The sequence below is a fragment of the Pagrus pagrus genome, assembly GCF_965226575.1.
Source record: "Pagrus pagrus genome assembly, chromosome: 19".
In the NCBI taxonomy this organism is placed as follows: domain Eukaryota; kingdom Metazoa; phylum Chordata; class Actinopteri; order Spariformes; family Sparidae; genus Pagrus; species Pagrus pagrus.
In genome coordinates this window covers 7,539,413-7,565,380 of record NC_140203.1, presented here as the reverse complement: position 1 = coordinate 7,565,380, position 25,968 = coordinate 7,539,413, and the positions used below count along the sequence as shown (strand labels likewise).

The 25,968-nt window shown below is 40.9% G+C and overlaps 3 protein-coding genes across 10 annotated transcripts; 1 reads left to right on the top strand and 2 right to left on the bottom strand.

Moving 5' to 3' along the window:
- Window positions 1–136: 136 nt before the first annotated feature.
- Window positions 137–4,677, bottom strand: LOC311275024 (bone morphogenetic protein 5-like). The gene is made up of 5 exons (XM_084383157.1): window positions 4,406–4,677; window positions 3,534–3,691; window positions 3,326–3,418; window positions 3,114–3,238; window positions 137–1,612 (listed from the first exon to the last, which is right to left on the bottom strand). Exons 1-5 carry the CDS (start codon window positions 4,525–4,527, stop codon window positions 1,463–1,465), a joined length of 648 nt encoding a protein of 215 aa, XP_084239283.1. The 5' UTR covers window positions 4,528–4,677; the 3' UTR covers window positions 137–1,462.
- Window positions 4,678–7,877: 3,200 nt separating this feature from the next.
- ppef2b (protein phosphatase with EF-hand domain 2b) lies at window positions 7,878–15,794 on the top strand. The gene is made up of 18 exons (XM_084384027.1): window positions 7,878–8,734; window positions 8,964–9,033; window positions 9,134–9,151; window positions 9,405–9,532; window positions 10,223–10,277; window positions 10,442–10,617; window positions 10,750–10,864; window positions 10,984–11,030; window positions 11,123–11,289; window positions 12,214–12,250; window positions 12,978–13,127; window positions 13,240–13,584; window positions 13,679–13,864; window positions 14,088–14,230; window positions 14,427–14,533; window positions 14,685–14,848; window positions 14,948–15,035; window positions 15,387–15,794. The coding sequence occupies exons 2-18, from the start codon at window positions 8,982–8,984 to the stop codon at window positions 15,569–15,571; spliced, it is 2,163 nt and encodes a 720-aa protein (XP_084240153.1). The 5' UTR covers window positions 7,878–8,734; window positions 8,964–8,981; the 3' UTR covers window positions 15,572–15,794.
- Window positions 15,795–17,064: 1,270 nt separating this feature from the next.
- On the bottom strand, window positions 17,065–25,606 carry nup54 (nucleoporin 54). Of its 8 annotated transcripts, none has more exons than XM_084384005.1 (15): window positions 25,543–25,606; window positions 25,143–25,250; window positions 23,841–23,927; window positions 23,498–23,662; window positions 22,998–23,084; window positions 22,051–22,212; window positions 20,824–21,050; window positions 20,541–20,728; window positions 19,561–19,757; window positions 19,413–19,467; window positions 19,169–19,262; window positions 18,716–18,823; window positions 18,459–18,578; window positions 18,026–18,136; window positions 17,065–17,575 (listed from the first exon to the last, which is right to left on the bottom strand). In XM_084384005.1, the coding sequence occupies exons 1-15, from the start codon at window positions 25,583–25,585 to the stop codon at window positions 17,447–17,449; spliced, it is 1,881 nt and encodes a 626-aa protein (XP_084240131.1). In that variant the 5' UTR covers window positions 25,586–25,606; the 3' UTR covers window positions 17,065–17,446. The 8 variants fall into 8 exon arrangements, with proteins under 8 accessions (XP_084240131.1, XP_084240133.1, XP_084240134.1 ...); XM_084384007.1 differs by having other exon boundaries at window positions 23,627–23,662; XM_084384008.1 differs by lacking the exon at window positions 23,498–23,662.
- Window positions 25,607–25,968: the final 362 nt, after the last annotated feature.

Sequence of the window (25,968 nt, the reverse complement as noted above, 5' to 3'; positions counted from 1 at the left end):
CCTTGATGGCGGGCAAAAGGTACGTCTTTCACAAACTACTACTCTTTGTTATATGTATGTATATTTTTGATGTGTTATATTTATGTTTACTTTAATCTAAAACAAACCTTTCCAGGAAAAATACAAGCAAAATCTCTTGGTTTCAATCAACTTTATTCAAATAATCGTTTGCAAGAAATCAAGTCAATCGTACAGATGATTGAGCAGGTCGTAAGCACAATAAAAACAGTTTGCATTAAATCTAAATATGTTGATTAGTTAAGTTGAGGTGATATATCACTCTAAAAAGTAAGTCCACTCGTGAAAAATACCTTCTTGAAAAAGTGAATAGTGAGGTAATTTTGTGAAGTCAGTGACAGGCAGCATATAATATATGCAGTCAGTGACAGCATATATTAAGTGTTAAAGAAATTAAACAAATTCACAACTGAGAACTGTAACCATCATGAGAAACGATGTTAGAAAACAATTCTGAGAACTCTATTTAGATTTTTCTATTCTCTTCTTATATCTTGTGTAGTAAACCTTACCCTTTATATAACCAATAAACAGTTTAGTTGTCCGCTATTAAAGTTACATTTTTGGGCGAGTTTGCAGGACAAACCAGTTGAAACATGAAAATGGAGCATGGCCAATGGGCGTTGGTGGAAAAGCACACTACAGATATTGTTCATGCAGAGAAATTGATACTAAGCTCAAGGTGCAGGCAGTTTAGCTGGTTAGCGCAATCTACAATCCTGTTACTCTCCCTGTGAAAAATGTTTAACCCTCAAAATAGCAAGCATATACTTAACCTTTTCAATTACAATTTAACTTTTTTCTGCGATGATTTGATCGCAGTTTACCTTCTTTTTGCAGCCAGATTGGAGACGAGACAACTTGCCTGTGAGAGAATTTGGCTCGTGACAGTCTCACATTTTTGGAGGGAACACTGTGTAACAGCAGCTTTAAATAGCACTCTGATTTATTTTAACTGGCGTTTATAACACAAGTGTCAGCTGCACTTCATGTCGAGCTCTTTCTAGCCCTAGAAATACTTGAATTTACTGACAGAAATGTGTTTTTTAGTGCTTTTTTTAAAGCTTAAAGTTGGTCAATGTTAATCCAACATAAATGCAGATTGTAATTTGAGATCCATAACATGTTAATCATCTAATTTGTTTTACCACTAAAATAATAACTGATCGGTTTTATACAAATATGTGCTGGCACTTGCATCTTTCATTTTGGTTTGAATAGACAAACAAGAATTCAAAGCCGAGCAGCCTCTGTTTTGGTTCCCACGCTTAGTGTTGCATACACACTTGAAGGATCTAAGATAGAGCCAAAAACTAGAGAAAAAAAAGTCTACAAAATTAACATAAGTGTTTGTGAGAGAGGACAGGCCTGTGTATAGTTATGTTTTTTGTGTTTGCGCCAGGTGGCTCACAGTTGTCACATACTGAGATGATAAGTCAAGACGTTACTCCTCGCTGGGCGGCTGGATGTTGGGATGTTCACAGCCGCAGCTGCTGGTAAGCTGCACGGAGGAAATGACGACGGTGCTGAATTCATCCATGTAGACAACAGGCACTCTGTTGTGGGAGGTGGGATGACAACATGGCACCTGGACCTGGGAAAGGACAAAGACAGGAGAAATCAGGCAAGATAACACAGTTTGATATTCATAAGTAATTAAAATCTAGGGTGGCTGGCAAAGTGACATTTTTCATGTTATAGTCAGTCAAATAAGGGAACTCCTACCTTTTGCATTGTTACATTACAGTACAAAAGGTCAATGTGGCCAACCATTAAGTTTCAGTTTTGGTCCTCCAAGGGAAAAGTTTGGGCACCCCTGGTCTTAGGTATAAAGTTTAGTTTATTTTGGAATAATTTGAATGGAGGCAAACTTGTTAATTTATAGACATTTTCACTGAATGCAGAAATTAAAAATGCAAACATGTGTTGCATGCTGTGATGGGGGTGTTACATTCAAGTGGAGTGTAGAAAAAATCATCATGTAAGAATTGGTCACGTGACTATACATACTCAAAACAAATGGGGGGCAGTATATCACCAGGGTAACCACTAACTGCTGCTAACTGCAGCTGTAGCTCAGTTATCCGTGCAGCTGGCAGTTTGGACTGGGAGCTCTGAAACCAGGGGAGTGCTACTGTTTACACTGCTGGCACAGGAGCTTTGGACCAGGACTGGCCGGGCTAGTTGGGTAGCATGCTAACTTCAGTAGATTTTTTTTGCAATATCACAGCTATTTACTCACATTCTGTTTATTATTTTTTATACATTTTTGAATGGTTTAAGTAAAAATGCTCACATATTGCCCCTTTAACAAGGCCAGTGAGATAAACAAAAAAGTTAACAAAGTTCACAAGTTAGTTTAAAAGACAAAGACTGGAGGTTTAAAAAAAAAAAAGGTGTGTAATTCATTATATAACTATATTTTAATTTACTTCAACATCACATTCAGTAAAAGTTGAATTTAGGAGAAAAATAGCCCTTTGTACCCACCCTCATCTTTACAGATCATTTCACTAAACGTTTGTGCTCTCATTCGCCCGCATCTCCTTTTTCCATGATACAGATCATTTCTGGCTGAACAACTCTGGGGAGGGTCATATTTCATTTAGTAAAGTACATTTATGTTGGCAGCAGGAGGGCTTATCTATTGGCAGTTATTTCAGCTCTAGAATAAGCCAAAGTAAACTGCATGTTGTTTGCAGCGGAAAGACACTGAAACTCAGGCCCAGTGCTTCTGTACTCCACTACATTTATTTCACAGCTGTAGTTACTTGTTACTTTGCAGGCTGAGAGATTTTACTTACAAAACATGTGATAGCCAACAGTATCTACAATCCTGGTTCACCATAAATAGATTATAATCCAAAAATGACAGAGATCATTTTGCTGCATAATGAGTACTGTTGACACTTTAACTTACTTATTTTTAATTCAAGACATTTACTTGTAATTAAGTCGATTTCATGCATCTGAGCATTGAAAGCATTGTGGGAGAAATGTGCTATAAATGAATGTAAATGTAACTCGGTGCAGTATAAGTAAATTGGGGTTTGCAGACAATTATTTCACTATTCAAAGGACTTTGAGAGTTATACCTGTGAGTCCTGGACATTGATGTGGGATGATGGACACTGCACAGTGTTTACTCCGGGGTTACAGAGTGCACACTGAACGATGGTGAGGCTGGTGGGATGGATCACCCAGTTGTCCCATCCCAGATCTGGCGCACATAAGAATCGATTTTAACACACATTTCTTCTTATACAAGTGCTTGTCAATATGCACAAACATAAACATTGTTGCATACCACTCATGAAGATCTCAGAGGCCATGGAGCAGCATTTCAGGCTCGTACCATTTTCATCATCATGTGACACAGAGTAGCCAGAGACTGCTGGAGCTGTCAGGACAGAATAAAAGAAGAGTTCATTAGACTGTTGAATAATGAGGCTTAGCACCCGGCTGGAAAAGAGTTGGATCAACAGCAGTTTCCATGAATTTTAGATTCCACGTACTTGCAGTGTCCTTGGCACTGTGAGCAATGTTGCTGAAGGTCCTCCTCCATTGCTCTCGGACAGCATGCAGCCCACCAGCTGGCAGCTGTGGCTCAACCTGCAGGTTGAGCGAGCTGAGGAGAGCCTTCTTGATGGACTCCAGTGACTCACCCTGACACCTGAACATCACAGAGAACTCAAGTTACTTTAAATAGCACATAATATTAGAAATAATTAAACAGAAACATACAGAAATCGAAGAAAAAACTTTCAAAAAATAAGTTATAATCAAGACATAAAATTGCATTAGTAGGTAGCTGCTGTCTTTAATGAATGTGGTTTATATAAATCTTTACCACACTGTTTCAATGCCCTCAATGAACTGCGGGAGCACTTTACAGATGTTTGGCTATGTTATTGGGTACACTGCTGAAGAAAACAACTCAGCACAAACCAAATGGTCGAAGTGACCCCTGAATCATACGCATAATTCCCTTTAGCCCATGTGGAAACACCTCAGCATGCATGCAAAAACAGATTACACCATGTTATCTGTCTGGGGCACTGAGGCTATTTCAAACTTTTATAACCTCGGTGACCCAACAAGATGTTTCATACTTTGTTTGTTTATATGCCCATCCAAGCCAAAAAGGGCAGATGCTGAAATGTATTGAACGCACCAAAGTAGTGACATTTCGAGCTCTTCATGGTTCTTCAGGTTTTTCCCGAAACATCACTACTTTGGCGCATTAAATCATTTGGACATTCGAGACGTCTTTTTGTGTTTCAAAACAATTTTGGCAATCTTAAGGAAAATGGTTTCAAATGTTCCCAACAAAAGCAGAACATTGCACAGCCACACAAAGTCTTGGACGAACAAAATCGATACTGACCTGTGATGTGAAACAGCAGAATTTGCAGAGGCTGCAGGTTCTTGTTTGGGGGACTGCAAGACAAAAGCAGTCACCACTGAAAAACCCAGAAGCATCATCATGACACTGAAGGTGACAGACATGGTGCATGAGCCGGACGATCAATCTATAGATCAGCTGGTTTAGAGTCAGACTCGCGGTGGACGAAGGCTGCACTTGGTTCTGTGCGTCTGGTTGGACAAGGAGATAGGAGTGACCAGGCAGTGATGCTGCACAAGGTATTGTTTGTCAGGGCCTGGGAAACCTGGGTTTTTATCTTCCTGTACCCCCAGCGTGTCCTTGAGATACTTAACATTGTTGTCTTGTCCCCTGTGAACGAGTACAAGGAGGATGATCCAGCAAAGAAAAACTATAGACTGAAGACAAACAGACAGGAATGAGAGGAGTGAGGGAGATAAAAAAAAAAAGAGAATGTATATAAACTGTACAGAAATCATTCAAGAATTTAGAGGAATCTACTAATCGTTTCTCAGTTTTATTTATTTTACTTTAATTCACCTCTAAATTTCTTTATTTTTCAGACCACTTCAGAACAAAATACCTTAACTTCTTTTGACTTGAAATGATGATTTGGATGAATGTACTACAGAGTTCAGTCAACTCATTAAAATAAGATTGCAAAGAAACATGCATCAGCACATTAGCAGATTTCTCAGCATGCATAGTTTGAAAGTTAAAACTCTCCGCTTTTCATGTTGTGAAATCAAAAACTTACTCTTCAAAGTGAAAGAATGTAAAAGGAAAGTAAATTTCAGTTGAACTTTTTTTTTGAAACAACAGTTGAACTTTTTAAGTTGAAACAACATTATTTACATTATTTACAGTGCACAGAAGTTATGTAACATAACAACATGCATGTTGATCCAATTTCCCCGTGCTAATTAGTTCCAGTACTGGCGAAAAACCAGAAGGCATTCAACAACCAACCCACAAATGAATCATGAAACATCAGCCAACCAGACTTAGCCAGACAGATTTTATATCATGAGTGACCTACTTTGTGTGTATGTGTATTTATATTCGTACAAGGTCAAAGGTCACAAAAATAAACAGGATACACAATATACCACACCACTACCTGAAAACAACAACCAAACAAGAAAAGAACAAAACCTCCTGCACTATAGGACAAAACTATTTATATACATACAAACACACATCGCTTTATGTTCCTGTTGCCTGACATGAGAGGCAGAAATCTCTGCTGATCATAACAATATTCCCCTGCAGTCATCATTCAAGAATGAGGGGTTGAGGGAAGAAATGTAGCACAAAACAAGTGTTTTAAATATGTCAAACATGTTTACTGCAGGTGATGTTAATATGTGAGAGCCCAGAGCAAGTAAGCTTGGCAGCGTTGATGCTTGTGTGAGCCAACAAGTTTTGGAGGCACGCAAGGAATGGTAACTTCAAGAGCTCCTATGAGTCTTAGCTGAAGCCTAAACTGGGTCACAGCAAAACTTTCCCATGTGGCCCAGAATAAACAGCATATCTACATATAGAGAGTTGCCGGTGCAGCTGATATTTTATATTGATGTATGCCTAACTGATGTCTTTTGTTCACTTTTCTCTTTTTCATTCACGTTGTGTCCCTAATGTAAGGAAAACATGCCACATGTTTTGTAAATAATGACAGTTTCCTTTCACAAGCCTGTGGTGTGGCTGCACAGACCCGGGAGGGAAGCTCGCCAGTAAGTGTCTGGTGGCCGGGCCTTAGCTCATGTGGTTTGGCGGGGCTCAGCCCAAAGAACATGGGCTGTGGTTGGGAGGAACAGCCTGCCTCATCTGAACCTGAGCGGTGCTCTGTTATTGGACTTCTGTGCTAGTCATGGATTGGCCATAATGAACATCATGTTCAAGCACAAGGTGGCTCATAGGTCTACTTGTTGCCAGGTCAGTTTAGGCCAAAGGTTGAAAATCCACTCTGTGGTCGTATGACCAGATCAGCAGCTGTGTGTCTTGGATACTCGGGTGAAGAGTGGGGGGTGACCTGACATGAGAGGCAGAAATCTCTGCTGATCATAACAATATTCCCCTGCAGTCATCATTCAAGAACGGGAGGTTGAGGGAAGAAACGTAGCACAAAGCAATCATGTTTACTGCAGGTAATGTTAATATGTGAGAGCCCAGAGCAAGTAAGCTTGGCAGCATTGATGCTTGTGTGAGCCAGCAAGTTTTGGAGGCACGCAAGGAATGGTAACTTCAAGACCTCCTATGAGTCTTCGCTGAGGCCTAAACTGGGTCAGAGCAAAACTTTCCCATTTGGCCCAGAATAAACAGCATATCTGCCGCAGTGGACCATGATTCATCAACAGAGCCACAGAAGTTCTTGGTACAAGCTGATACAAGACTTGCAATGTTTTCTTTTGCAGCAAATACAAATTGAGAGGGTGATTCTGAAGTGAATATTAGGATCATTACTGCAGATCTGATATCTGAGCTGCAGACCTCAGTGCAGGCATTAATCTGTTAGTGTACTGAATATTTGTTAGGGAACATCATTTTACCACTTTACCAAAGTGGTAAAAAAGTGTGTGTCCCCCACACCAAGCGACTAATAAAAAGGATCAGGGTTTATAGTGAAATAAAGGTCAGCACAATAGCACCAGGAACTCTTGTTTATTTTCCCTACGCCAATCATATTCATTCATCTTAGTTTCACTCTATATTTTTCCCTTGGTCATTCAGGCCAGTTTTAGGAACCACTGCTGGACGTATCTCATCTCATTCATAACCCAAAAGCAATTTGTGTCCCGTCTATCTGGGTATCATAACACAAATATGTGATATTCCTAATGATTGATAGACTTCCATTGTTGTTCAAAAGCTAAAGATTTTGGATGGGAAAAAACGGGCGGGATGGCAGATAGGAAGAAGTTTTGTGAGCTAGATTAACACATTTTTGGTCTTGGTCTTTGGTCTTGGATTTGGCGATAATATTATCAGCCATATCTTTTAGTAATGACGCACAAATACACACACACCTGCGGTCACTGTGGGACACAGTCCTTGAGTACCGGACATCTCCCACCACTTCCTTGTTGTGGTGCCGATGGGAGTCTTGCCGCCTACAGCTGCTGCTGGCCACGATCACAAAGAGCCTTTATACACAGATGAAGGACAGTGGAGGATCCAAGATGCAGATATTGCACAAGCAGACAAGACAGAGGACACCCTTCAACTCAAAAAATGAGGGGAGTTACAGTTTCTTTTAAAGACGTTCACTTTTCATCAGTATTCAATCTAATATGAATTAAATATGTAGCAGGATTTTGTAGCAAGATGGAGTGTCAACACTTAATGAGGCACACAGTTACTAAGTATCGAAAAATCCTGAATAACTATGATTTTAGGACTATAGCAGATATGATGGTGAGTTAGAGCTGGCTGGGAGATATTATATTAATGAATCAATAGGTAATGATTAGTTCATAAATATCTGTGATTTGGCAAAATGACCACTTTCTTTATGAGTTGAGCTACTCTTTTTGTGCACCCTCATCTAAAGTGAAATATAATACTGAGGAGTCACCAAGAAGACTCATTAATTACTCATTAATCTCAAAATACTCTTTTATGCCCCCTCAAGTAAAGTGAAACATAAAACTGAACTAATGATTAAGTAATGAGTAATTAATTGCGTCTGTAGTAGTTTGTCGTTTGTAACGACTCAGCATTATGTCTCACTTAACTTGACGATCCACAAATAGAGTAAGTAATGATTAAGTAATTAGTCATTAATTGGATCTGTGTCACTTAACCAGTAAGTTAATTTAAAAGCATGCCTGTCAATTAACTGTTAATGGACACAGAGATAGAATATTGACGTTCATAGCTGAGTCACACCAATGACACAGATCTTGAGCTGAGGCCAACTATAACCCCTTTTCAAAACAGTTGCTGCCCTTTAGCAGAGCCTTCATCCGTTTATTCAACGTAGATGCCAGCCGTAGTAAGGTTTAATCCTAATCCCCCTTCATCTTGTTTTGTTTAGGTAATCATGAGGCCTGTCCAAGACACTTGGCTCTGCTCTTCACAGACCTTTAGCCAGTGCGTGTTGGTGATGGCTCAGTGTGTGTAGCTGCAGAGAGGGGACATCCAATTATAACATTACAGCTACTGGGACCTGTGCTGGGAGATGGAAACGTCAAAGAGATAGTGCACGCTTATTCATATTTCTGCTTAAACTGTAACAGTGTGACGGGCGAGTTTGTGGAAAAAAATGACAAAGTTTCTGTAAAGGTGCAGAGGACGTGAGGGGAAGTGATGACAGAAAGGTAGCGTGGCCAGGTAAGGTTTCTTTTGGTCGGTCCGGTGCCTGTGTTCAGTTTTGCAATAGATTTGATAACATCCACTTCCACACAAGGCCAGTTAGGCATTAAATTAAATGATAGAAGTGCTTTCTCTGTTCATACGTTTGCAATTATATTATATAATATAATATAATATAATATATAATAACGAAAATGTGTTATATATTTTCACATCATTCACATTAAAGTATCTTTGTCCTTGACAGTGAAAACAGCAAAGGGTCATGGGATGTGGCTTTGGAAAATCAGAACGACCGCTGAAGAAATGTGACAGAGGTGAGGCCTTTATCAAAATCCTTCTAGCAAATACTCAGTGTTGATGTTCCTTCTAGTTGCAATGATTTAACATCAGTGTCATTATTGTTCGTCATTTCAGTGAGCATCTCCGTTCCAGGTGAATATGTGTTTTATTCCATCACCTCTTTACAGCTTGTGTTCAAAACGATCAGTTAAAAATGTCTAAATTTACAGTTTTTGATAACTTTTACAATCTGCTATCAATTTTTATGCCCTCTGTAAAGCTGCCACTGGTAAGTCATCAGTGTAGATCTTACAATAGTGTATGAAGGTATTGGTAGTGGAAGAAGAGGATAACTTCAGCGTGTTGGTTACGATTAAGCACTTCCTTTTTCTCTCTCAATCTTCAGCGATCAGAGCGGCTCTGCTGATCCAGCGCTGGTACCGTCAGTATGTTGCCCGGCTGGAGATCAGACGCAGGTGCACGTGGAACATCTTCCAGTCTATTGAATATGCAGGAGAGCAAGACCAAATCAAGGCGAGGTCACAAAAGATTTGTGCAGTGCTTATATCTAAAAATGTGCCCTCTCCACAGTGAATCCACAGTAAATCCTACTATCTTTGGTGATCCTATGATCTTTCCTCCATCACCACCATAAGGCATTTTTCTGAACCCAGCTAAGTCTTACGTCTGTCGAGTCCGGTGCAGCTAATGAATTAAAGTTTGGCACCTGGACAGAACATGTAGCCCCAACACAGACAGTAGGACCATCACTTCTCACTTATTTTTACACTATTTTACAAAGTGAATTTAGCCTATTACTATTATATAAAGCAACCTTGTCCTGGGTTCGCAACCCGGCTGGGGCAGGGCCTTTCTGTGAGAACTTTGCATGTTCTCCACGTGCCTGTGCGGGTTCTCTCCGGGTACTACGGCTTCCTCCCACAGTCCAAAGACAGGCAGGTTAGGTTGATCGGTCACTCTAAATCGCCCGAAGGTGTGAATGTGAGTCCATGGTGTATCCCGCCGCCTGCCCAACATCAGCTGGGTTGATGATGGTGAACATTGTAACATTATACCTGCGAAACTTCAACATGCTTACAATCTCATTGTGGGCATGTGTTAGCATGCTGAAATTAGCATTGAGCTCAAAGCACTGCTGTGCCTAGCATGGCTGTAGTTACTTAGTCTCGTTTATTACTGAAATTCTGCTTTTCCTTCCTGCAGCTCTACAATTTCTTTGGTTTCCTGATGGACCACTTCACCCCAGCCAGCTGTGAAAGTGAGACTCTGAACTTTTAATTCACTGACTTGTAGGTTTCATAAGATAACCGACAATGAGATAATCTGAGCTCACCCGGTCTACTCCCTGCTGAGAGACGTCATATAGCTTTCAACTGACTGAGTGATCCACCTCCCTTTCCTTCCCTCTCTGCCTTTACGTAGGAAACCTAATATCTCACATCTTTCGTAAGAATGAAATCTGCTGGGACACAGAATGGGAGAGGTACTTTTGCTACAAGAGCATTGAGGTGCCCGATAGCTACAGCGGCCCCCACCTGACCTTCCCCATGACCTTCTGTGGGATATCGAAGCTGGTGGAGGCCTTCAAGCACAAACAAGTAGGTACACAGGCGCATAAACCACTCTTCTGGCAGATACAAAACGCAGACAGGAATGACACAAGTATCTGGAGATTGTTTTTTTTTCTTCTGTAGCAATCAGTTTTTCATTCTTGTATTTTTTCCCAGTAGCAGCTCCATGCTCGATATGTTCTGCAGCTTCTTGGAGAGACTTGGAAACTTCTAAGAATCCTTCCAAATATCAATCAAGTCTCTGTCTGCCACACCAAGGAGGTTACTATCTGTGGTACGCAGCAGCAGGCCTTTTCTAGGAAACATTTCACTCCTATATTTCTTTGTACATTGTAACATTCAGCGCACACTCATTCTGTCACAGATATTAATACATAATGTGTCTCTTTACAGGCGATTTACATGGGCATCTTGAAGATCTACTGTTGATATTCTATAAGGTATTCACACATGCAAATCATCATATTGTCAGACAGGGATCATGTCAGGGTTTTTCTTTTTTTAATCAATACCTTTAACTTAACCTGTCCAGAATGGCTTGCCGTCCTCTGAGAAACCGTATGTCTTCAACGGAGACTTTGTGGATCGCGGTAAAAACTCCTTAGAGATCCTGCTCATCCTGTTTGGGTTCCTGCTGGTTTATCCAAATGACGTCCATCTGAACAGGGGGAACCATGAGGACCACATTGTTAACCTGAGGTAAACAGCCTGGTCACAATAGGAGTACAACGTTGGCATTGCATGATTCTGCAAACCCTGGATACGTTAAATTTGTCACATCACATCAACATTTCTACCATACGTGTTTCAGATTACATGTTCATGAGTGGACTTTAATTTTCCAGCCATGTCAGTAGTAACAAAAACTATTTTTGACAAGACGTTGGGACAGTTTCCGGCCATGTTTGACAGAACCAGTTAAGCAATATTATTTTTTTGTGTTTTTTAAGTGTTTTTTAATCAGACCTAACCAGAACATAAGCACACTGTTGCCACAACATAGAATTGAACATTTAACATGAAGAAACACAAGGTTTCAACATAACAAAACATAAAGTTTCAACATATCTGTGAATTGCAGAAATTTTCATTGCCAACATCAGTTAAAGGTGCACTATGTAGTTTTGGGGATGCAATTTTAATCAGAAGAGAAAGATCTTCATTTTTTTAATGTCTAAACAAACTTGTTTTCATGACTGAATAAACAAACTGACCTTAAAAGACAACACATTCATACTGTTTTACTTTGTTTATATGTGGCGGACCCTGCCACCTATCTAGCTTCAAACAGTGTTCTGGGACCTTATTTTCCTCTGAGAACAGCTTGTTTATTCAGCTACGGAGAAAGATAAATATTTCTGAGTTTCTTTTATTACCACATTAATATTGTAAATATCAAAATGCTGAGTTTGAATTTCTTCTCCAAAACGACATAGTGCCCCTTTACAGCGATGGAGTTGAGGTAAGCTACACTGTGCGCTGCTTTCCTCTTCTCAAACTTACATTTATTGAGTTGTTCTGCATGTTTTCTAAATAATAATGTTTTAGTAAAGTTAGTAACAATAGTGTAACCTACAGCTGATGTGTATACTAATCTGGATATTTAATGTGTGTTTTCTCCAGATATGGTTTCACTAAAGAAGTTTTGGGAAAATATAGGGTAGGTCCTGTGAATTTTGCTTTTACCTCACTTTTACATTGCTGACAGCCAAACTTCAGCGCTGGAAGAATTATTAAGTAAAAAGTATAAGTGCTATCATGCAAATGTCAAACTGTTTTAAAATCTCATAGCATGTTTTGTTTTTAAAATCATGGATGAAAAAGTACAATATTTCCTCTACAATGGAGTGAACGAGGAGTATGAAGTGGCATCAAACGAGAGGTCAAATGAGCGCGCACCACATGCACTTCTGTTTCCACCTCATTCAAGCCTGCATGTGTCAAAACAACCTTCAGATCGTAGCTTTTCTCAGCTCGCCTGATGTTAGTGACGATGGCCGCTCCTTTTGACTTCAGAAAGAATCCACATTTTTGAGTGAAATCAGTTTGATACACTTTATCTGACTCCCAGTCTAGGGATTAAAATGACTGAGTCCAAGGTTACTCTAACAAATCTCATGATAAGAACAAAACTAACAATTAATTGATCCTAATAGCGAATATTGTCCCAAAACCTGATACAGCTCATTCGTCTGTGCCATCCACCTCCATTGTCGTACCAGAAACTCATAAATGAGCCACATATTCCTTCATCAGGATGAACACACCCATGGAAGTTTGAGTCAGTCCAACATATGCTGCCTTGCTGGTTTAAGCACTCACAAGATTACCAGATATGTATTCACACGCAGCTGAAAATAGTGAAAATGGTGAAACTTTACTTGTAGATGCATGGCAAGAAGATCCTGAAGCTTCTCCAGAAGATCTTCAGCTGGCTGCCTCTGGCCACAGTGATCGATCACAAGGTGCTGATTGTACACGGTGGGATCTCTGACACAACAGACCTGGACACGATAGCCAGAGTGGACAGACACAAAGTAAGAGAGTAGAAATGTATTTGGGGCATTTTTACAGGCAACAAACCCGGAAACATTTTCATGATCATGATCATTAAATGCATTTAATCTGTGTATTTTTGAATGTGTGCAGTATGTGTCAGCTCTCAGGCCTCCCAAGCCGACCCATCATGCAGTCAATGGCAGTAAGGTTCAGAACAACAGGAACGGGGAGGCCTTTGGACAGGAAGGCCGGCGTCGAGTGTATTCTCTGACCCACAACAGCTCAGCCACGGCTCGCAGGCACAACCTCCCACGCCGCTCGCTCCAGAACCATCCAGTGAGCAGTCAACTCAGCTGGTCGGTGGAGGAGGAGCTGAAAAAGAGGCGCAGATTAGCTGGGTTTGACCAGTCCTACGGAGAACTGGCAAAGTCTGACTCTGACTCAGACCCGGAGTCTGAAGAAACAACAGAGACGGATGAGCACGAGTGGAAACAAGTAAGTGACAGGAAGTATATAGGATCTCAGATGTTCAACACTGAGTCTGTACAAAATGCACACAGTTCAATATTTTGTGACTTTGGCCAAATAGATAGTGGACATGTTGTGGAGCGACCCAATGCCCCAAAATGGCTGCGTTCCCAACGAGGTGCGAGGCGGCGGCTGCTATTGGGGGCCTGATGTCACAGAGGAAGTGCTGGGAAGACACAACCTCCAGCTCCTCATCCGCTCCCACGAGTGCAAACAGGAAGGCTACGAGTTCTGTCACAACCGCATGGTGAGCACACATGAGATGTAGATGAGGTAGGTGGGGTTTAAGGTTTGATACCGTTCGTAGAAGAACTTGTTGCTTTTGAATAGTGTCATCAAGAAGCACTGTTGTCTGATGATGGTAAGAATGTGAGTCCTGTAAATGTTCTGAACACAGATTAGGGCCCGACGGGGCCTTATCATTTAAGCATTTTAGTTTTGCAAACCTACTAACGGACTTCTGCATCCAGGTGCTGACAATATTTTCAGCGTCTAACTACTATGAGGTGGGCAGCAACAGAGGAGCCTACATCAGAATGGGTCCTGATCTGGTCCCACACTTCATTCAGTATCAGGCCAGCAGGACATCCAGAGAGCTCACCCTCAGACAAAGGTACAAATAAACCAGACTGCACAAAACTCAAGAAAACAATTTAGAAAAGACTTTCATTTATGTCACAAGAACTCTTTCAGTTGAGTGATTAAAGCTTTATGTGACCAGAAGGGTCTCGGATGACAAAGATTGTATAGACATTGAGATGTATTGAGTGGTAGTAAATTGTCTTTCCTGTACTTTTCTTCTTTGTCAGCATTGGGTCGACAGAGAGATCAGCTATACGAGCTCTGAGGGAACAACTGTTTGTACATAAGTCAGATCTCATCAGTGCCTTCCAGGAGTTTGATCCTAACAACACAGGTACTTATCCAGAGCAGCGATGAATTCAGTTCTGCACAACAGACGATTAAGATCATCACCATCTAGTGGCAGTCTATCAGTATGAAAACAGAAGTTCAAAAACAGGATTCATTAATAATAACTCCTCTGTATATTTCCATCTGTGTCTCAGGGCTGATCCCTCTGAGGCACTGGGCCAGCGCCACAGAGCGAGTGCTGAACCTGGGTCTGCCCTGGAGGGTGCTGCGCCCTCAGCTTGTCAGCAGCACCAAGTACGGCATGTTGGACTACCAGCAGTGGATACGGGAGCTCTCCATCACTGAGCCCAAACTAGAGGTCAGCCTTGTACAGCCAGTGTCAGTGTGTGTTTCAGTTTGTTTCTCTCTTCCTTTCCCTCCCTCTGACACACAGATTGATTTGTCTCTTCCATCTCAGATCTCTGATAACAGCATCTTGGAGACTATGTACAAAAACCACTCCAACCTGGAAACCATCTTCCGAATCATAGACACAGATCACTCAGGTCAGTAAGCAGCTTAGCTTCGATCCCACACACTGGCTTTATGGATGTTGGTGGATTGGTCGGCCAGTCCACCGCTTTGATCCAAACACAAAATATCTCAACGACTACAAGATGGTTTGAAATGAAATTTTGCACAGACATTCACAGTCCTGAGAGAACAAATCTTACTGACTTTTGGGGCTCGGGTATGTGTTGTATTGCCTTTCTCTACAACAAAAGTGGGAATAATACTTCGCATCAACATATTAAGGCATTTATATAAATGTTCGACAAACTCTCAAAGTATTATGCGTTAAAACACAACTTTAGGAAGTGTACAATTAAATCCACTAAATCCTCCTCTGTTTCTAGGTTTGATCTCTTTCGAGGAGTTTCGTCAGACCTGGAAACTCCTGAGTTCTCATCTTCAGATGGAGATCAGCGACAAGGCCATCGCAGACCTGGCCCAGAGCATCGACTTCAACAAGGATGGCAGCATCGATATCAATGAGTTCATGGAGGCTTTCCGGCTGGTGGACCTCTCTGCACATACCTGAGAGCCTGGAGCAGGAAGTGTAGCCGTCCCTGCTGATCTGCTGCTTAGAGAGCACCAAGAACTGTCTCTAATATCTCATCTGTTTGATCTTTGTGGGTTGATTGAGTGCATTATCATTCATCCATTTACAAACTAGATCTTTTCTACCTCTTTGGCGTTTAGCTCTCTTCTTTTTTTTTTTTTTACCTTTTTGTATTCAAGTTTATTTAAGAAGTTAGTGTATATTAATGATTTGTGCGTAGCTTAATGATCAACTAATTAGTTATGCATAATAAACATCAAAGACCTGTGATGTTGTGTTATGTTGTCTTTGACTTTCATGTTGAGCACATTTTTGATAATGATCTGCAGTCTGCAAGTCTGTTTACAAGTGTGTAAGTACCAGAGCCGTCCCTAAAGGGGGGAAAGGAAAGTCTTTCCCTGAGCCAAAATACACTGTTACTCACCGTAGACAGAAAACATAGATAACCTCCTTTCCTGAAAATGGTATGAGTCCTTTTTTTTTGTAGGCATAGTCAAAACATCAAAAGTGCACCACCAACAGCCTACCAGATACCCTGAAAAATGTACTGATCTGAACTAGCTGCTGGCTAATGTTGGAGTGAATTTTGCAATGCTGGAACCTGCACATAAATCTGGACGCCAGGAAAGAAAGGAGAAGGAAAAAAAGAGGGTGCCGGCAAGATTTTAGACCCACACAACGATGTGTGGAGGTGAGCGTGGTTTGAATTCAGCTGCAGGAGGGAGAGGTGCGAAGATGGCTGATAGGAACAGAACAACCAGATTATTGTTTGGTGACGTGCCTGTGATGGGGAAACTCAACCGTGGCAGCTTGTCTTCTACACGTAACCATCATCAGCTCAGAAGCTGCTTCCAGCCAGGATGGACAGGAGAATAATTGCCAGGCGGCTAATGTGTCAGCAAATGTTACTAGCCAAGAGGTAGCGGTAACACTTTACAATAAGGTACACAAAAATAATTGAGTCACATAATAAAAGAGTCACTACTTCCTCTACACTGCCACAGTACCTGAACTCTGATAAACTGTAATTCAGCCCTTTAAGGGTATGTGTGACTCGACTGCACGAGGGGATATAATCCATCCGACAGCTGCTTAATCGGTCTTTCATCCTTGTGGGGTTTTGCATCCAGGACATGAATCCTATCAACTCAAGCCCTACTTTGATGAGATGTTGGAAAAGGCTTGTCAGAAGGTAAACACAGCGGACGTGACATATCCCGTATCCTGCATTAGTAACCGCAGCAGTGCAACTGTATATTGAAATGGCATTAGTTTGTACAGCTTTAAAGAGTAAAATTCAAGCACTTTCAAGGCACATAAAACAGAAATTTCCACTCTCGATGCCTTATAACATCTAAATTGTTACTATAAATGCGATGCAAAACAATTATTCATTATATTCCGAACCTTGAAATATTATCCTGATAACCGATCAAAAACAGGATACGCAAACTAAAACAATAAGATTAAGATTTTCAATTTAAATGAAATTTATTAATATTGTAACAACAGCATAAAAAACAAAATACAAAGATGTATTTACAAGGTATTCAATCACAACACACGCTCAATCCCACGACTTGTTTACATGCCAGTCACATTCATAGTCTCATAACCATAATCTGATTTAACGTAAGGCGAAGCCAGCTATTATTAGACGATGTTGAGTCTCTCTATATCAGTCCAGAAAGCACAGATTAACCAGTCATTGTTGTGTCGGTACAGATAGAGACACAGTCCTGATAAACCTGCTGAAATGCTGATGAAGAGATTAATTACTCTAAATTCAGATGCCCTCCTATGATTCTACTGGCATGTCACTTTTCAGAGTAGGAGTGTGCTGGCAGGTCAGGCTCAGCTCAGGATGCCTCCTCTCATGTGTCCGCTGTCACCCAGCCCGTGCTCTATGAGTTTGATGTCCTCCAGGTCATCTTTAATGACGCTGATCAAATGACTTAAACCCTCTTGTTGCTGCTTCAAGTGCTGAAAGTGAGAGATAAAGAAGAAGTGTTGCAGGTAAGACCAAAAAAACTGGAGCTGGAACCACAATTACAAGGCAGGGATGTTACAATAAGATGCACCGTATTACACCGGATCATTTCACAAGAAAAGACGCTCACTATCCATACAGGGCTGTATTCAGTTAATGCTAATGCAAACGGTACATTTCCAACTGCTGCAGCTTCACATTAAAAGCATTTAACTGGCCCAACAAAGTCGACTCATTCAGAATTAGGCTAGTCACGGGAAACACAATGTGGTCAGACTGCTATCTTTCATCAGAAATGTGTCTACAGAGCAAAACGATCTTCATTTTTGTTGACAGCAGATCAGTTGAAATATTGCAGGGAGTTGTTTTACACAGTTCACTGGAAGTAATAGAACAAGGAACAGCCTCAGATGTTAGATGAAGAGCTGCAGGTGCTGACTCACTTGTTTGATTTCTCTGAGCAGGTCTGCATCAACATTGTAGCGCTCTTCCGATCTCACGGCTCCAAAGTGATTCTGCATCCGGATTTGGGACATTAACTCATTCAACCGACCCTGAAAGAAAAGACAACACAAATACTGTAAAATGTCAAGCACACACTTCAGTCGAATTGCAGTCTCATCAGCGTCATTTGGTCACAACATTATCAGCCCTGTCAATCATTTTGGGGGGAAAATAAATCAGTCAAAAATAAGGGTGCTATAAAAATCACTACAGCACAGTTGTTCTTTCTTGAGTAACACAGCAACAGACAAATACAAACATGCAATGATGCCCTTTGAAGCCATTTTCAAGTCTTGTCAGCAAACTCAATGGATGAAAAAAATGAGCAGTGTCAGGCTGCACTTGTTACTGCTTCAGTTTAGACACACTTGCCTTGAACTGTGTGGGAGCATTCAGTTCAGACTGAATGGTGTCCAGCTGCACCCGGAGATGCTCCTCATCCACTTGGATAGCGTAACCACTTTTTCTCTGAATCTCCTGTTTGATCAACACCTGCCAAGAAAATAAAGAAGGACGAGGAGGAATGATAAATATGAGATAAAGCAGAGACAGTGGTAAGGCATTTATTCAAACCATAGAAACCAACAACACCATTTCACTGAACAAAGTGAGAAAGGTGAGGCAGCTACCTGCAGCACCCTGTGAGACAGATCCATCAGCTTCCTCTTGTACTGGGCGATCTTGGCAACTGTGGTCGCCTGATTCTTCTGCAGTTCACTGATGTCATTGGAGATAATCTGCAAGGTCAAATGAGTGAGTGACAACAGTTGTTGACATGTTTAGAGTTTCAACACTGATTACAATTGTTTCTTTAAGACCCAACAAGCTGAAAACAATCCCTAGGCAGGAATCTTGCAACGATATTCCACCCGCCACCATCGCAAACTATTTAAACATCTTTTAATCCCGACACTTTTACCTCCAGCTGTAAACATCCTGCTGGCAGCAAGCATGACTCGGACATCTGTGTACTCTGTCCTTGACACCATAAAACTGTTACAAAATTCCTTTGTTGATAAACAGAAGTCACCTTGAGTGAGTCTTTTTTTTTTTTTAATAGAAACTAGCAGAAACAGACTTACGTCCACTCTGGTCTGATGCTGTTTGGTCATCTGCTCCTGAATCTGCAGCCTGCGAAGAAGCTCCTTAAAACCCACCATGGGCACCGGGATTAATCTGGAGAAAACATTAACCAGTGAGGTGAAAGGCTACAAATGTGGGGAAAATCAAAATACAGCAAGTAACTGTGCCTGCCTCCCCCTCTCCACATTATTCATACACTACCCTTTACAGACACTGTTGTAAAGATATTCTTCAGCAACTTACTTCTCTGGATCAGGGTTGTCCACCTTAGCCTGCTCCCAAATGATGGGGTCCACTCCTAGTGAGGAGAGACAACACCCTCAGTTACAAACAAATCATGAACAGTTTGTTGAATTTAGCGTGAGGATGACACACACACACACAAATTTACCTGCAGGAGCGTTTTGCAGCAGCTGTTTGAGCTGTGCTGGAGACAGCTCTGTGCGTGTGACGGACATGAGCACTCCGATCTGTGAGAGCTGCACCTTGACGTTGGCCTGCTCCAGGTAACTGAAGAGTGTGGTGGCCGGGATCCGCTTGGAGGTGCCGTTAGGAGAGCGCTCCACCACATAAACGATCACCTCAGTCCTGAGAGACAGAAGACACATGAAGAAGACCCCGCAATGGTTTATGATGAGGTTCTGTGATGATAAATTATGTGTCCGGTTACTTTTTCTTCATTATATGTTTTTACAGTTTACACATAAGTTTTCATTTTGCTTTGAACCTATTTCTTTGAATTGCTCAAACTAGATACAATTACTTATTTCTTCTGCAATGGTGGTTTTACCATGCCACCAATAACTAACAACTTTAGATGACAATAAAGTAAAGAAGTGTCCTTTTGTCATCTTGATCAGTGAACAGTGATCAGTATCGGCCTGTATTGCTTCCAGTAATCTGTGATCGGCCCCAAAAAAACCTGATCAGTTCACCCTTAATATAGTATATATATATATATATATATACACTATTCATACATATACATATATATACTATTCATACATACATATACATATACATATATATATATATATATATATATACACACTATTCATACATATATATATATATATATATATATATACACACTATTCATACATATACATATATATACTATTCATACATATACATATATATACTATTCACATATATATATATATATATATACTATTCATATATATATATATATATATACTATTCATATATATATATATATATATATATATATATATATATACTATTCATATATATATATATATATATATATATATATATATATATATATATATATATATATATATATAAATTTACCATAGCTGTAAGGTGCTAAAAAGGTAGGAAATGTGATGACATGTAACAGAAACTTACTGGTCATTGGGCAGGGCTTTGACACCGTCTACGTTGACAGTAAGTGTCTGGTTGCTTCCCAGAATCTTGTGCAGGGACTCCACCAGCTGCTGCTGCTGCACTCGCACATCAGCCTCCTTTTTATGGAGAAGCAGGACCACCAAACCATCCTCGTCCTTGCTCACTGGGACGCAGCTGTAGCCCACTGCCTGGCAAACAAAACACAGAGGACGACCGTTTGATATTCAAACTCAAATTAATCTAAAGACTCCTCCAACCTCTCGGCAGGACTCTGTGCCATTACCTTGAACCTGCAGAATGGGTTCTCCTGTGTGAAGTCGACAGGTGGGTTGTTGTTGCTGTAGTAGCCCTTCCCAGTGCCCCAGTACGCCTGCAGCTGGTTCCATTTGGCTAAGATGGAGTCACGCTCATCTCCTAACAATGTGGGTGCTGACAGAGCTGTGACCTGCTGGTAAAGCTGGGTGGGCTGAGCCTGACCAGGCTGCTGGGCCTGCTGGCCGAACAAACCTCCTGGTAGGGAGAAAGAGGTAAATTGACACTTCAGACCGTCCTATTCTTTACATTTTGTGACACACATTATATACTATCATCTATGTTCAAGAGGTAAAACTTCACTACTCATTTAAGTGATTGATATTTTATAACAGTCTTGTGTTTCTCTTTCAGCTGCACACTGTTGAACTGATCATGATGTTAAACATGAAACCTGTTACTTTCTGCTTGTTGTCGCCCTCTGCAGTCACAACAGGTGTACAGCACATTTGGTAGAGTACCAATTTGGTTGGACATGAAAGTAATTCTGAGAGATCTAATACTAAAAATATTAATGTTTACATTAGGGATTGAATTAAATGGTTACAGAGATTTTGGGTTGAAATCTGCCACTGGAGAAATATTGTTACGATTCTAGCACCTAATAATTAAAAAATGGTGTAGTGAAAGAACAAGAAAGTAATGACAGCAGTAGGCCTGTGATTTTCAATACAGGACAAAAAAAAAGAAGAAACTGTCCCGTTTTAAACAACTGTTGTAGCACTTGAATCTAGCTTTCCGAGTTTACAAGGTGCACTTGAAAGCACCATAAAGTTCTTGTTGGCGTCCACGCACTTTGACTTACAGAGAAATGTAGATTTCCAAGTTTATGAGGTGCACCATGAAGTCCTTGTCCCTGTGTCGTGTGTGTGTGCATAAACTCGTGTCCATAAACGACAAAAAACAGGGCCAAGTATGTGAGTGTAGTTTGTAATCACACGACTGCTTTGGTACAAACATTTATCTGTCAGTGTGCTGAACGCTTGTAAAGATTTACTCGCTAAACAGAAAATCTACCTGCACTTGGCCCTTGATGGGTGTCAATTTTGGACTATGTAAAACCATTCAAAACCAATTTCAAATCGGGTGACGGATATCAGCTTTAAGGTTCTCTCGTGGCTGCCTTGTTTAGGTCATAATCTTCTAATCTTCATGTGGAAACACTATAACTGTTCTTGGGAAATATGAGTCCTCTCACCTTGCTGCTGCTGAGTTGACTGGATTCCTCCAAAGCCTCCAAACCCACCGAGGCCAGTTGTTCCTAATCCAGTTCCAAATCCTGTCGCCCCAGTAGCGGTCGCAGCGCCAAGCCCAGAGGAGAACCCAAAGCCTTTGTTCTGCGTGTTACCAAACAAGCCTCCTGAAACAGAACAATGTGCAAACACAGTGAGAAAATATCAACTACAGTAACGCCACTGAATGCCTGTAAAGTCTACAGTGTTTGGGAAATATGCTGCTGGCTCTGCAGAGGGATCAGTGCAGGAGTGATGGGAGGACTTCTGTACAGTGTAGAGTGACAGAGACATCTTGTCGAACACAAAGCAGAATGTGCAGCAGCAAGCAAGGTTTAGAAAACTTATCTAATTTTCATCCACAACTTTATGATACTTAATCATTAAACTCGGTCTACACTGGGCTTCCTGTAGGACTTACCTCAAGTATTTAGCTACTTTTTAACGTAACAAACAGCTGTATCTCTACACATTAACAATTGGAATGAAACACACAACAGAGCCGTGATAAATAACCGTTTCACCCTGGGAAAAAACCCCACAAACATCTGGTTTTTGTCTTCAATGGGAAAGGGTATTCAGGTCAAACGACTCTGCAGTAGTCATGAGTATTTTCCAGCTCCAGCTGTGGTTGGAAGTGATGGATGCACCAAGGTGGACACGCTAATTTTCGCCCCTTTTCCAGCAAGATGCCAAGACGGGCGTTAAGGTTAAGGCATGTAAACAGTTTTCCATCTGATTCCAATCAAGCAGGGCTTTGACATCTTTCAGTCAGTGTTGAATTTGAAAGAGACCGATGTAAAATGTTGCGTTCCTGTCAGGTAGGAATCCCAACTTTAAGAAGCATTCCCTTTTACATTCCCTAGTGGGAGTTCGGAAATGTTTAAGTTCTGAGTACTGCTGTGCTGCTGACCTGTGGCGTTGGCAGGAGCAGAAAAGCTAAAAGTGGAACCAGGCGCAGCAGCAGTTGTTGTAGTCGTCCCAAAGCCACCAAAAGTGCCTGAGAAACAAAGCAAACCAGGACAAGTGAGAAAAAGGAGGTGACACAAAAAAGAGGTGAGAGATAGATGAATGGAGAAGAGACTTTTTGACATATAGTCGAAAAGAAAGATCATGACTGAGCTTTTAAGATTAATAGAAAGAAAACTGAATATTATTTCCATCTAGCATTCTTCTTCTTCTGTCTTATAAAGGAGGTGAAGGTGTACTGGGTTTTACAGGAATCAAGTGAGAAAAGTGCTTAATTCAACAATTTGTCCCCTCATGCAAATGGGAACAACGATGCACAACATTTTATGAAACGAAGCAACAAGTGAGATGAGAAATCACTGCACCACAAGATGTGAAAATGGATGAAAATGTGTGTTTAGAGACACAGACTGTACTGATTAATCAATCACAAAGGTCATCTACCTGTGCTAGCCAGGCTATTACCAAAATTGAAAACAGTGCCAGTGGTGGTTGCTGTACCAAAGCACCCCACATTAAAGCTGACTGCTGCTGGGTTGGCATTTAAACCAAACCCCCCAAAACTAAACCCACCAGCCGTGGTGTTTCCAGCTCCCAGCCCCCCAAATCCTGCAGCCAGTGGAGGCAGGCAGCAAGAAAAAGAGAATGACACGACGTTAAATGACAAGAGGTCAGTCCTAGTACGGGCTTATAAAATCATAAAAACAGTGTTCAAGTTCCTGTAAAGAGACAGGACTCAAAAGACGATTCAAAGCTACATGTTTTGTACAGAACATGTGTATCTTACCAGTGTTGGTGGAGCCAAAACTAAATCCTGTGGCTGGTGCAGCAGCAGTGGTGGTGGCGGCTGTGCCAAAACCAGGAGCTGTAAGAGCTGCAAAGAAAAAGTAGACACACAACAGGCACTCAGTTGAACTTCTTCACAACTAAACGAAACACCTACCCTCTTCATTCAGTTCAAATCCCTATGCTAACTCCGCTTACAAGAGTTTATCTTTCTAATAACACAATCACGGTCTGATTCTTCTTGTCCTTCTGATTCACTATGACTACCAATAACAAAATAACAGACATATATTCATGCATCAGATAAAAACAGATCCTTTACCCCTTTTTTTCATTCACTCATTGCATATCATGCTGACAGAGCCAACAACAGCATCAACTCAGTTTTTACAGACGGCTTATAAATTTACAATAAAAAATACACAGCACAGCGATTTTAGAAAGCGAAGACAATTGTCTAACCTGCTTATATCTTAACACAAAACAGGTGTAGAATTGGTTATCCTTTGCAGTGACGCCCAACTTCACGAAAGTATTCAAGATGATGAATAATTTTTTGCTAAATCTACTCCACTACTGTATATTATTATGTGACAAACAAAAACGATCATAATGATGCCAAACCCACACACTGAAATATTAAAAACTTAGCCCTACACAATCACAGCTTCAAGTCCTATAGTAGAGTAGTTCACTATAACCCAATGCCACAATTGGTTGATCCCTTTAAGTGTCTTTTCCACTGTATGGGACACATACTCAAAAAAGAAGGAAGGGTCATCACTTCACCAAATCTCACTTAAGGGCAAGACTGTGGTGACAGCTGTGTTGAAGTCAATGGTAGATGCATGGAGAAACACACTAAAAACCCAACATATCAACGTTGTATGACCTTTGATGATGAAATGCCAGAGAGTACCCACCTTCCTCAGAAGTCACACAACGTAGATATGTTAGGTTTAAGTGTGTTTCTCCATGCATCTCCCATTGAATTCAATACAGCTGTCACCAGCCTGACCCAAAAGCAAGATTCAGTGATGTTATGAGCCTTCCTTCTTTTTTAAGTTCAGGGGAGCAGCTGTGCATTGGTCTGTCTTGTGGCTGGAGAAAACAACCTGTGAATGCTCATCTTTAAAGCTTTCTGAAATATAAAACCAAAATATAGCTGCTACTGCTGCCACACAGGTGTGTTAGACAGTTGGGGCATCTATGACCAACACACAGCTGTGATCACTATGGGTCATCATGACCGAAGAGAGGCGCCTCCTTTAGTGAGAATGTAAATACTATCATTAGGACTTACTGCCGAATCCAGAGGCGGCGGTGGTGGTGGTGGCTGTGGGGCCAAAGCCAAATGCTGTCGGTGCTGTGGTTTTGGCACCAAATGAACCGAATGAAAACCCGGACGTGTCTTCACAAAAATAAAAGAGAAGGGCTATGAGTGTAAGGTATCGTTACAGTTATCTACAATGAATTTCACAAGCAGATGTTTGTCATGAAGGAGCGATGGCTAACGTTAGTGTGCATAGCTAACTACATGACTTGTGAGGAGCTACCGTTAGCCATTTGCGCTATCAGTTCACCATTTACATGTACTGCTGACCTTACGTACTCGCACCAAACTGGAGTAACTTAATCAATATACAAGTGACTTGTTTCTAGCTTCGTTAAAATGCTCCCAAATTAAGTTAAAATGTCCTTACTTGCCGCTGGGTTGCTCGTGGCGCCGCCAAAACTGAACGCCATGTTGACTGTCACCAGTTGTAGTTCTTCTTCTCCCCCTACATTAGGCTAAACAGTTACTATCCAACAAAATGGCGCATTACCGCCACCTAGAGTCTGGCGCAGAGACTGCCAGCTGCGTTCACAGACATAATACATAGGAAAGAAAAACATTATCACAGTTGCAAACAGTAGGACGAATGCCTAATAGCAGTATAATACTGGAAATATATTAGTGATGATGTATTATTTAAAAAAAGGGACATGCAAATCCAGCTTTCATGTTTGAGTTTTCAATGCAACATGACAAAAATAGCCTAATTGATGTCCAAAAGTGATTATTTATCTGCGCTCTCAATACAAGTGCTCAGTTAAAATGTTCTTTTTTTTAAATGAATGTTATACAG